This window comes from Antrostomus carolinensis, unplaced genomic scaffold (assembly GCF_000700745.2).
Source record: "Antrostomus carolinensis isolate BGI_N321 unplaced genomic scaffold, ASM70074v2 scaffold1395, whole genome shotgun sequence".
Taxonomy (NCBI): Eukaryota; Metazoa; Chordata; class Aves; order Caprimulgiformes; family Caprimulgidae; genus Antrostomus; species Antrostomus carolinensis.
In genome coordinates, this window is record NW_010316917.1 from 4,449 (window position 1) to 17,425 (window position 12,977).

Here is a 12,977-nt window from a genome sequence, read left to right on the forward strand (position 1 = left end):
TTGTTAACAATCTCTTCAGAAATCACGTATGCATACACTACTTACTTATAAGAAAGCTGTGCCATATTCATGCTGATTAAAATCCTTACATCACTTAATCATGTTCTTAAGTAAACAGTAGATAAACATGTAGTTCGAATCTAGATGCATAGGAGTAATTATGTGCATGCATGCAGAATTTAATGGTGAGCTACTTCAATCAGGACAACAGTAGTACCTTCTTTTTGCTGCAGTAAATCTGCCATTTCTTCTCTGGAGGGAGTGCAAACATAGCCTCTCTGTTCTTGTCTGTGAGATCCAATTCATCCTGGAGATTGTGAAAAAGAAAAACATAAAAAAAATTACAGTCAACAGCTGCATTGGCAACTTCTAATAGATTGAGAGGAATCTAGACCAGGTATGTTGACTGGCCTTCAATCAAAAGGTAGAGGACTTAGTGGCTCCCAGTGTCTCCAAAGACCATTGGTTTCATAATTTTTACCTTGCTACTGCAAGTTCTCCCTGTCAGAGCAGAATCTATGAGGAAAGGCAGCTTGAACAACTCCCATGTCAAACTTCCATTACTAATGATTAGTCAGGGATGAGAAAGATCATATGAAAGGCATGAAGTGAAAAACTCAAAGCACTGGCTTACGTGACACAGACACTCCTTACTACTCTTAGAGAAAGACTAAAAATTCAATACACCTTTTTCCTGGCCTGCAGTATGAGCTTGGCCTTCCATAGAAGAACAGTGAAATCACTGTATCTTTTAAACAAAGGTCACAAGACAATTGTCTAGTAGCAGTAATGTCAACAGCAACCTACGGGTTGAAACCTCTGTCCAGATATTTGTCCTCTGAACCACACAGTCCCCAGCAAAAGACAACCAGTGTTGTTAAGAAAAGTGAGTTCAGTGGAACACGTCCTTTTAAAGCCTAGCCAGCCTTGCAGTGGTAAAAGGAAGACTAATGCTGTGATCTGGAACTGACTCCCAGCTCTGTCATAAGCTCCCTTTACATACACCACTGAATTCCCCAGCTTCAGTTTCCTTTCTGTAAAAGGTGACTCTCTTCCTATACAACACGTCCCTAAAATCATGGAAGCAGAGACTGCTAAGTCCTCTGTGTTTATTCAGCACTGACCAGAACAAGGCTCCAATCACAGTTGCCAGTTTCAGGTGCTAATGGGAATTGAACAAATAAGAATGGTCTTCATAGCAAGCTGCCTGCATGAGCAGGGACAGAAGAAGTTGTTTAAATGAGAGTAATAGCAATATAAAGACGAGCTTCCAATAACGTTTCAATGAATCAGTTTTGGCAGAGTTTTCTTTTTCCTATACATTTGAAAGTGTTTGGAGAAGGAAGTGTCCAGGGGTCCAATATCAAGACGACATTGCAGCACTAAGAACGCAGCACATGCAGATTCTGGCACCCACACTAACCTAGCCCAAGCAGAGACAATACCTCTTTAACTCAGCCCAACAATGGCTCATTTGGAAAGCATTCAGGGCTGGGAAACTTGTGAAAACAGTGAGCTAAATTGCACACTGAGCCTGGTAGCGGCTGCTGACAGATTTAAAAGCCCATAGAGATTTCAGCTGCAATAAGGTACAAAAGAAATGCAAACAGTAACAAGGCGAGGTCAGTGCCAGCAGTCCAAGGTAGAAGAAGTTGCAGGGTTTTTTTTTAAAAAGAAAAAGTTTAAAGGCAAAAAAAACCTCAAAAAAACTTTAGCTGTGCAAAGAGAGTGCAAAGCATGTGGAAATGTTTAGGATGAATTTCCAAACAAGGGGGCAGCCAAGCAAGGCAAGTTTTATCCTTGCTACACACAATTAGAAAGCTTAGGCCAGGATCACATTCTTGGGGGGAGAGGGAGAGTGAAACGACATGTAAGGTCTTAAGACAGGCAAAGGAATGCTGTTGGAGGTCAAGCATGTGGGAGGGAAAGGAGGGGCAGATAGGGAATCAAAAATGCCAGGTTTAGAAGAACCACCAAAGAGGCCAGTATACATATCTGAAATGAGCTGGCTGTGCTCAGCTAAATTCTTAGAAAAAATATGATTGTTTTATTAAACTGCTTAATGATCTTAGCTTCCCCCCCCCCCCCCCCCCCCTTTTTTTTTTTTAATAGAGAACCACTAACTTGGTTTTCTAAGCCATACGGCTTTTTCTGGAGTCTGATGGCAGATCAGACAAGCAACAAAAGCTCTTCCCAGAAGCTGTGCACAAAACTGAATGACAATCTCAATTAATATAGTTTGAGATAACCATTTAATCAAAAGAACCTTCCTGTTGACCAAAACCACCCAGAGGGCAGGACACTTCTAGGCACTGTCCTGGATGCTGGCAGTATCAGGGATATAAACAGCACTCTACCTTCAATGGGGCAATAAGAATATGCAACTTCCAGTCATGTAATTTTGCATCCTGATAGCATGACATTCTTTTCAGGACTGGAGACTAGAAAGGTAGTTTGAAAGGATGGAAGATCCATTCGGACCAAACTGCATCCTCACCCTGCTCTGTTGTGACTCAGGAAGGTAGATTAAGCCAGAAGAACATTAGAAATAATCACATTAGCTCAGGTAACACAGTAACAAGGAAACTGCTCAGGGTTCCAGGCATAATCTGATCACCAGAAGCAGTCCCAAACACACCTGACTGGAAAACAGCACATGGAGGATGGATTACCCTTCCTTTTGAAACAGCTAGCGTTTGTCTTCATTAGGAGGCAAAATGCTGGGTTCTAACGCCCAGGTCAGACGGGCAGGTAGCAAGCAATAATACTCAGCAGTGAAAGAGACGCTTTCTCTAGAACACAAAGCAGCAGTCAAGCTCTTCAACACCCTTTCCTGAAATTAGTGTTCAGCAAACGTGCTCCATCACTGAGAAGAAGAAAGGAGTGGGAGGAAAGTGGCCTACATGCTTCCCTCTATCTATACCATTAATCAAATTCCACCTTATAAAGAACTAAGAAATCCCCACAAAATATAAGAGTTCTTCTGCAACCCTCCAAATCATTTTACCTCTCCCATCCCCAGCTCCTTTCTATAGAAGAAGATCAGAAGACCAGCACGAATGTACAGGAAACCCCTGGATCTAGCTAAAAAAGAAGATCCTGGATCAGGTGGACCATTTTCCTATTCTGACTCAGGATCCTAACAAATGGCACATTAAGGAAACTTGCTGCTTTGCAGGAAAACAGGAAGAACAAGAGAAAGAATAAATTTCAGAAGGGTAATTTGCTCCATGAATAGGTCATTCTGACCCAACAACTGAGGCATATCTGTCAGCATGTAGGACTTCAGACTCTAGAGTTATCTCAGTGACAGCAAGCAGCTATTGAAGGAGAAAGGAACTGAAAAGGTTGGCAGGAAATGGGTATAACTACAGACTCTGAATGTAGTCATCAAGACTGGGGATCAAGCCAAGCTAAGAAAGCCAATGTGACCAAACATCCAAGGAGAAAACGTAAAGGGCAAGAAAATAGGGTTGGTCAGAACAAAAGGGGGAAAATGCCCTCGTCCATCACCTGTGCCAGTTTCCCAACAGAAATGTAGTAACTCTTCTTCTATACCTTGGATGGGTGTCTCAGTTCCAGCAATTCATTCCAGCATGACCCTACACAATGTTGCTCAGCCTCCTAGCTCTTAAAAATAGTTGAAGTTGCAATTGTTTTCATGAAACACAGACTAAAAAGACACCTGCCAGGCTGGCCTGAGGGAGATGTAAAGTACCTCAGGTTAATATTCCTTACATTTCTCTCCTTTATTTATTTCCTCTTTTATTTTATTTACTGAGAGACTGATACATTCAAGTTAAATTCACTTTCATGTGGGCATTTGTTTTGGGTTTTTTTGTTTTGTTTTGTTTTTTACTTACACAGATTAATTTTCAGTGATAAAGCATTTAAAATGTACTGGAGCTGAATTTGAGGTTCAAATATTTCCAGTCCAGTTCTCAGGCCAAAAGGGAAGATGGCTTCCATTCAAAATGGCTGCAATCCAAGGAAATACAAAACAGAGAGAAAGAAAGGGAACAAGAAGAAGGAATGGGTAGGAAACATAAAAACAGTATTTTGTGGGATTTAAAACCACATTATGTCCTTTGTTTTTGAGAACATTCATCAAAGTGTGAAAGCTGGATTTGATGCTGGGTAGCCACCAGCTCAATAATGATATCACTCAAAGCCCTGGAAAAGCTGGACAAAAAAGCATCTCTCACCTACAATGGCCAGCACTTTTCTTAGTGACGTGAAATGAAATGTATATATAAAGTAATACTTTGGGAATGTAGAAGAGTGGTTCTTCTGGAGACAGAACCACTAAAGGAGAACCTTTAGCACCTACCAACATGCCTGCCTCTCTAAAGGAGAATATTTAATGCCTATTAACATCTCTGTCCGGAAATGTGTACTGCATCTCCACCATTCAGTCATCTGTGGAAAGGTGGGACAGTCACACTCCTTTACCAGTCTACTTCACCTGGCCTTGCAAGAAGATTTATACAATCCACAGCAATTTTAGAATTTAAATAGAGAAAACTTAAAACAGTTTGAAAGGCAAACTAAATAAGATACTGGAAAACACAATGAGACTCTCTATTTTCAACAGATTGATGCTGAAGCCACAGCAGGTGTAGGATGGAAACCTCACGACTGTGAGTACAGAAAGTAGCAGGGTTTCAGGGCTCCAGCACCTCTTGGTTTCAAGTCACAATGCTGGAGACCAAGAGCCTGAAACATGGTTCTCCAGGACTACTTGGACTATCATGGGATAGTTTCTCACTATGCCGTTTCTCACTGTACTTGTCCCACTTCCAATGGCTGCCAGACTTCCTGGTCACCAGGGAGCTTCGCAGTGGCTTAAGGTCAGACAGCTGCTTCATTTTGTAAAAAACATAAAACAACAACCCCAAACTACAACCAACCAACCTTCAGAGGTGAGTGGGGTGGGTTGTTTGGTTTTGTGTTTGGTTTGTTTGTTGGGTTTTTTTTTGGTGGTGGTGTTGTTAGTTTTTTGGTTTTGCCTTCATAAAAGTTTAATGAATTATGAATAGCAACTCCAGCATAATGAAGCACAGAATTCTGACATGATATGTTTTATTTACTGCAGGCAATAACTTAAATAATATGGGCATAACATTTTGCCAGGAAGGAGAGAGGATTTTGTTTATTTTCTTATGTTTAGTTGGATACCTGTCTTGTTTCATCAGTGTCTTATGATTTCAGCTACAGATAGTTGAGTTATACTTCTGATTTCATCTCTCTTATTTACAGTATTATTGAAAGCACATCTTTTCTATAAGCATACATATCAGGCCTGTGTTTCACATTTAATGGCTTCTTTTATGATTGAGAGAAGTTAATGACATATAAAAGCACATTCTCATTTTTAAATGTTTATTTCTGCCTACAAACATATTCAGGCAATTATAAAAGAATTACTCAAGAATTAAATCCTTTTACCATCCTCAGAGCCAAGAGCTTGGGCATTAAATACATTTTTATTTTACACTACAGAATCCAACCGTAAGACATAACACATTGGCAAATATTCTTCATCACTTCTGCTGTTCAGAGATGCCTATTTTGACTGTCTGATTACAGCTGTGTTGCACTGTTTGATTCTTTAGCAGCAGACGGGTACTCAAGTAAAAGGAGAGCCAGGTCTCGGCATCAGTGGGCACCACAGGAACCAAATCCTCAGATGGCACAAACTGGCAAAGCTCACAGAAGGATTATATTTCACTCTCCATTGTTAAAATCGAAATGGAAAATTAAGAACTTTCAGACTAGATGAGATCAGCAGTTATCTGACCTGTGACCAGCACCAAAAGCTTCAGAGGGCTGTGCAAAAGCACTGCAAGTACAAAGCCACAGAGTAAACTCTGTAGATGGTCAGACACTTCCCAACTCCCTGCTGCGAAAAACATGGATGATACTGTGATGCAGGTTGAGTTAATGTCCCTTTCAAGACAGGGATAGCACTGGTATTTGCAAGTATTTTTTTGCACAGCTCCGAAGTTTTCTTTTTGTTCAGTCACACCAGCATTATGCTTAATGGTTCTTTGTGAGTCATCCAACAGGGAACAAAACTGTGAAAGTAGGAATAATATTAAGATGCCTTTACGCACTCTAGAAAATCTCTGTGATTTGAAGACTTACTCTTTTAATAACTTGCTTGTATGTTCACCTCAAAAATGTAGGTTCCAAGAGTACGTTCATTCTTACATTATCACCTTGTCCTCTATGAATTTTAGTTAGATGGCCTGTTCTTATCTTGCTTACTGTTCACATCTCCATTGCTTCTTTTTCCCTTTCTCTTGCACACATCTACCTTTTCTTTTTTTCCCCTTCTTTAGTCTTTTCCTCATTCACCTTGACTCCTTTTCCTGTCATACACAAACATACTCTCCCTTATCCACCTCATCAATCATTCTCTCTCAGGCTCTTAGCATCAAATCCACACAAGTTACAAAATGAAGTATAATACACTGTTTTCAGTGTAATAAATTCCCTGTGCAGTGTGATACCTGTTGCCTCAGGTTCCCCAAAGTCATTTGTATAGATGTCTGTCACCATGTACCCAAAAAGGCCATATTCCAGTTCCACTGATGCTCCCAAGTGGCCTAGCACAGCTGATGGCCTTATGCCCTGGGTGAATTTATTTAAATCTTGTACAAAGGAAACAGTGATTGTGACACACCACGGGACACCATCCAGCACCCACCGACAGGCCCTGGAGAAGGTTCATGTTCATGTGCAATCACTTTAAGGGAATAGTTTATTGTGGGTTAATCGATGTTGAAGTACAGCTCAAGCTGACATGAGATAAATGGCACTGACATGTCTGGGACTGTAGAGGAAGGGGAAGCAGTGGAAAGAGATCAGGGAGGAGGTTGTCAGCAGCATGCTACAAGCCCTTGCAATAGAAAACCCAATCCAGTGTAACTATTATAGCTTTAACAACTGAACTGAGTAGGATTGCATTGCTAATGCGTCACTTATATTGCCTGAAAGCTACACTTTTACAGTAACAACAGTCCCAGGAACCTTTATTTTTCAGTTTCAACCTATGCCAGGTTCTGTCGGCGAATAACAAACAGATTAGTCTGGTGGCTCACAATCAAGCTGTGCCTCTGCCCACCCGCAAGGGAGGTTGGGGAGGAGCAGGGAGAGAGACAGTCTCATCATAGGTCCAGAGGCAGCTGTCCATAAAGCTGCTTCAGAGATAACTACACTGAGCGAATTAAAAAAAACCCAACAAACAAACAAAAAACAACAAAAAAACCCCCAATCTTCTTCAGATCTCAGTCCCTGCAAAGAGATTCTGAATCACTGGAGCAGAAGAGATAAGCCTTCCCTATTTAATCACTATGTCCACCTCCAGGGGACAGTATAGGATTGTTCCCCTACAGTTTTCCTTCTATTGCTTTGTTCAATCCAGCTCACCAGGCTGACATGTAAGAGGCAGCCTGCTGGAAGAGTGTGCATTTCCAATACTGAGGAGGTTGATAAGGCATTCTGAAAGACTGCCTGACCAAACTTGTCAGTGAATGAGGTTCATTCGACTGCACAGACTACCTACATTCATGCACAAGCTGGAGCAAAGAGCAGAGCAAAATAAGTACTGCTCAGCAAAGCTCCCTATAAAGAGAAACATTTCACAGGCTTTACCTAATATCCAACTGCAAACACTGGAGTGCAATTAAGGCAGACATTGAGAGGAGTTAAATAGAGCCTCCTTCTCTAGACAACAACCAGTTCCCACCTCTACCTCCTCAGGGCTGTGCCTGGCACAACTGCATGGCTTTACCCACAGCAGAAGTTGATGGCAGATGCTCTCTCAACAGGCAACAGAACTACCATCCACACTGCTAGTACACCCCCAGATGCAGCACATTGGTTAAAAGCTGCCATTTGGGCACCTATTACGTGTCCCAGGTCCACTGACCCAAGAAGAAAAAGCAAAACAACCCCCAAAACAACCCGTTCCTCTCCTCAAGCTCTTCCACCTCAACCTAACCCTTGGAATTAAAAGCAGCCTTTGTAAAGCACACAGAAACAACACACTATATGAGGCTGGAGAGTAACCTTTTGATCAGTTTCTCAACTGGTAAGAATTAGGTGGATTACTGGAAAACAGCATTGGGTTTCCATGCATTTGCATACACATAGTACGTGTACGTGCAGATATATATGCCACTCGCATCTGACATACACAAGAACTATATGTGTAAAGCATCACGTAACATCTGCCCATGCTTACAGTGTTTTACCGTTACAGTTGTACATGATGAAACAGCTCTACACATTAGTTACTCACACAGCCTGCTGGCATAGAAAGCAATGTTTACATTTCAGCTACTGCTACAGATCTGACTGTAAAGCAGAAAAACACACAAACAAAAGGCTGTGATTCCCATTATACTCTTTCTCTTTCTTGCTTTTTCGAAAAGTTGTGACTTTAAAACCCCTTAAGTACTAAAGGCCTAAATCTCTTGATTCTCAGTCATAACAGTACAAGGCAGAAAGCACCTGATGTTTACATACTGGAAGATGTGTTTGTCTTCCACCCTGTCAACACAGAAGTTACTCATTCTTAACTCTCCACAGCAGAGTAAGAATTTCATCCATCAAGGGCACTGCTTTTTGGCAGAGAAATTCATTGCACAGCAAGTCAGTTAACATCCTCTCTACCCCCAAACATTCCCCCCACTGTACTGCTTCCTTTTTTCCCCCTTAAATGATTAAGGAGGAAAAAGGTTAATGGCTTCTTTGTTTCCTGGAGAAGAGCTAAATCCTATCTCTCCTACTCCTCAAAGTTCTCTGTGACTTGACATCAATACAAGTACATATAACCAGCAAGGCTTATTGCGGCAGTCCTCTTTCATGTGCTGCTAGAAGCATCTGCTGTTCATTTTTCTGCCCCTCCTAGGCAAACCAAATGCATGAGACAACAATCTGCTGGGCCAAATAGAAAGAGAAAGAATGAGGAAAACCAGTACCTGTTTATGCAACAATACACACAGATGTTTAGAGAGAGAGATCATGACTTAGATACACATTCTCATATATGCAGGGTTACAATATGAGCAGAGCAAGAGGGACGCTCCATGGATATGGGTGGGCATATGAGAACAATAATGCAAACAGTTGACTATCATCACTGTTTTTTCTGTTAAGATGGGCTGCATGTCCATGTCAGTGAACTGGAATGAGCCCAACAAGAGGGATGGGCATGAAAACCAAATAGTCAGGTTTGTATCTAATTTAAATCCCTGCTGCTGCAATTTAAGCCTATTACTTCCGGCCCTATCAACTACAGACATGGTGAGTAGATTTTTTCCTTCCTCTTGATAACAGTTTTCAAGCCTGGTAAAGGCTGTTGTAATGTCCCTCCTTAGTTATCTTTCTTGAGGCTAAACAAGCCCAGCTCTTTCAGTCTTTCTCAGAGGTCATCTCTTCTGGACCTCTCATTCCTCTTCTAATTGACTTCCGGGCTCTCCCTGGTCAAAGTACATCTTTCTTGAAGTGCACTGTTCAAAAGTGGGGACAGTGTTCCAGCTGAGACCTTACCAATAATGAGTGCAAACATTACTTCATACATCTTCCAGACTGCATTCCTATTTATAGATTCCATTAAGACAATGACTTTTTTTTTTTAAAGAAAAAAACTTCAAAATCTGCATGACTTATGTTCACTCATGATCCACTATAACCCCTAATTTCTTTTCTGAAGAATAATACCCACCTGGATGCTTCCCATCCTTAATTACCAGACTTGGTCCTAAAAGGACTATGTTTTAGCTGCCCCCAATGAATCCTATCCTTTTTCACACAATTTGTCCACCTTCTTTTAAGCTTGTCTTTTAGCATATCCACAGTGTTTACAGCCAATGACATTTAGAAAGTTCATAGGTATGCTCTATATTCCACTATCCAGTCAATTAAATGAAAACACCAAACAACTGAAACCATTAAACCTCTGCTTGACACATCTTTCACTGTGACAGGTTGCAAATCCTTTAGGGCAAGTACCACATTTACCACCACATTCTGATTATAGACAGTATATCAAATATCTCTCTCAAACAGAGCTTCTAGTATCACCATATATAACATTAAATAACAATAAAATCTGCTGTTTCAGCACAGTGCCCATTACCCACCCCTCATTTCCTTTCCTTCTCCTCCCCTCATTTCCCCCTCTCTTCCCCCTCCCTGTGCCAGGGCTTGTTTTTCATGCCAAGGTCCTTTAGATGAGACCCTGTATGGGAAGGTAGGTGTGGGAAAGGTTATTAGGAAACTGCCGTCTAAACTGCTACCTTTCCGGCTTCCCCACCCTCTCCCTCCCTACAAAGTCTCCTCTGTTCTGATTTAATACTAATGAGTTCAGAGGAGGTTTCTAGGCTGGAGCAATTCACAGCTTGGACTGTGCCAAAGCACACAGGCACACACCTCTCTGATCGCTTCCTGCTCAAACACAGTCCTGCTGGCTCAACCCTCAAAATGTGGGCTGGGAGTTGCTGCTGCGGCCCTGTGCCAAAGGCAGGCTGAATTTCCAGAGGCGTCGGTGCCACCTACTCCTCTCCTCCCAGCTTTATCCTCTTGTGTGTATTCTATTTGCCATATGGCCCTATGGAGGAAAACAAGGGTAAGTCAGAGCTTGGCTGACCTTTAAATCTCTGATAAAATATTACGTAAAAGGGCAAGAGGAACTGAGAGGTCAGTTAAGAATTTAATGAGCAAAATTAACTTCTTATCAAGCTTTGGTTGTGCAGCTGAGACACACATGCTCAAACTTATATGCAGGGTAAACTCAAAGGAACTCCAGTAAGTCTACACCATTTCTGGTATTAGTTCTGGTTTACACAGATAGAAGTGAAACCAGAAGCTAGCTTTAGTTCTTCATTTGTTCTCTGAATAATTACTCCAGATTTAGTAGTACAAACCTGAGATCAGAATGTCCATAACCCCATTAAACTGAGTGGATTTACTCTGGACTTACACCAGTGTAAAATATTAATCAAATTACCTGCTTTAAATTGTAACAGAGATTAAACCTTTCAGCTAGACAGGCTGTAACGCAGGCTCATTCTACCGTCTACAGCACAGACTTCAGACTTAGAATAGACTGAGTAGTCTACCAGTCTCTTTTTCACTAATTGTTAACTTCTACTTCAATAAATGGAGATAAGCTGTATTTACTACTAATCAGTCCAGATCGGCTAGAAGAACACCCACATAACAGAGGCCTCATAACTCTTCTGAAGTGAGGTGGAGCGCAATTCCACAATGCTCTTCACTCATATAAACCAAGTATATCCATACTCAAACACTGAATTGAAGGCATGACAGTATATTTGGTTATTCACTCACACCCTGTCCTGTCTCATTGCTCAAGTATTCTGATAATCAGAACATCAACTACTGCGCTGACATCACTGGGCTTAGGAAAACACCAGTCAAGATGTTTTTCTCTAAATATTTATAAGAAAGAAATTACCAGAAACTTTCACAAAATAAAGCAACAGGAATAAGAGAAGGATGAGCATTTGCTTTGCAGAATGAATTCATCTCCTAACAACAAATCTTAATTGCATTTACTATCCAGTTAAGTATTTGTAATCAAAAAGTTTTCTCGCATCATTAATGTAGAAGCCAACAACTTTACACCGCCCGACAAACTCGTCCAGCTGTTGCTCTCTTTACAAGCTGTAATGCTGAAACACAGCTACTAAAGCCATCCCAATGGATTTCCCATGACTCAGGGATCTCCCTGGACACCTTCCAAACTGGAAAACTGTAATCAGCTTTCTCCTCATAATTTCCTTTGGAGAAGTTATTCTTCAAACCTCCACCTAGTAAACCATTGCATAACATTGTTGTGCACCCTGCTAAATTATTTTCAAAAGATGTTTGTGTTATTATTCTGGGCAGTCTTTTCCTTTATGTGGTCAACAAATGATGGGAAACTGCAAAATGAAAAGATGCCCTTAAGTGTTTCTAATATAAAAGTGCACAGAATATACAGAAGTTGACTAGGGCCCTTTTGCATCCAGCATTTGGTCCACATGTGAAAGAAAGGAGAGTCTGCCCAGGAAGGCTGTAGAGTCTTATTTCAGATTCTCCCTAAAAAATGAACAAGTAGATAAGAGTAGGGCAATGTCTATGACAGGAGGTAGTAGTAGAGGTCTGCTCCCAAGATCTTCACATACATAGATTTTGCCACTGAAAGACTTCTGTACTGCCTATGACCGACACATGCTGCATCTTTTTAGCACCTTTTCAATCTGGCTACAATTCCGTACTAAAACTGGTTTAAGAAGCATTACTATTCCCTATTTCAAATCAGGGAAACAAACTCACAAATGCATAAAATGAGTTGTATAAAGAGGGACATCGGAAAAAGACATAATATTCTTGAAATATGTTTTCCCCCAGCAAGCTTACAGGCTTTTACATTTACAGAAAATGAGGTATCTGGCATTAAAAGCTCTGGGTCAGTGGTGTTCCAGTGCCAGGTGGAAGGCTTCTCTCTGTACTTCCTCCAGACAGAATACACTAAACACAGAGCAGCTGTGGAGGCAGCCCGGTGCGATGAGTGACAGAAAAAGCACCTTTTGACGCTTGCCTTCCATGTGCTGCTCTCACCCAGTGCTGAAGGGATGAACAAGAGGGCCACTCATCTCTTGTAAAGCCTCCTTTTACCCATTGTGGAGGAAGGTGCCAGAGAACTGCTGACCTGAAAACCTTGCACCCTAAAAAATTGCTACTTCATCCACCCATTCTCACCTGTGGCACCTTGTGCTCCCCACGTTGAAGTCTTGCAGACCAGGCACATAAGAAGAAAAGGCCATTTCCCTCTAGCACTGGAAGAGCCATTCCAGATTACCTTAATAGTTTCCCTGAGTGATAAACAACCTTGAGCACTGTTTGAAGACACTCTCTGCCTATAGGAGGACACAGAGGCATGACATAATTATAAACTC

The 12,977-nt window shown here is 41.3% G+C and overlaps 1 protein-coding gene across 1 annotated transcript in view; it reads right to left on the reverse strand.

The window, feature by feature from the left end:
• Positions 1-217: 217 nt before the first annotated feature.
• Positions 218-12,977, reverse strand: part of LOC114818599 (disheveled-associated activator of morphogenesis 2-like) — a gene marked incomplete at its 3' end in the record, with an annotated part of 23,342 nt that continues 10,582 nt past the window's right edge. The window contains exon 2 of the mRNA XM_029085062.1: positions 218-307. Within this exon, the coding sequence (XP_028940895.1) occupies positions 218-307 (90 nt within the window). The remainder of the gene's footprint in view (positions 308-12,977) is intronic.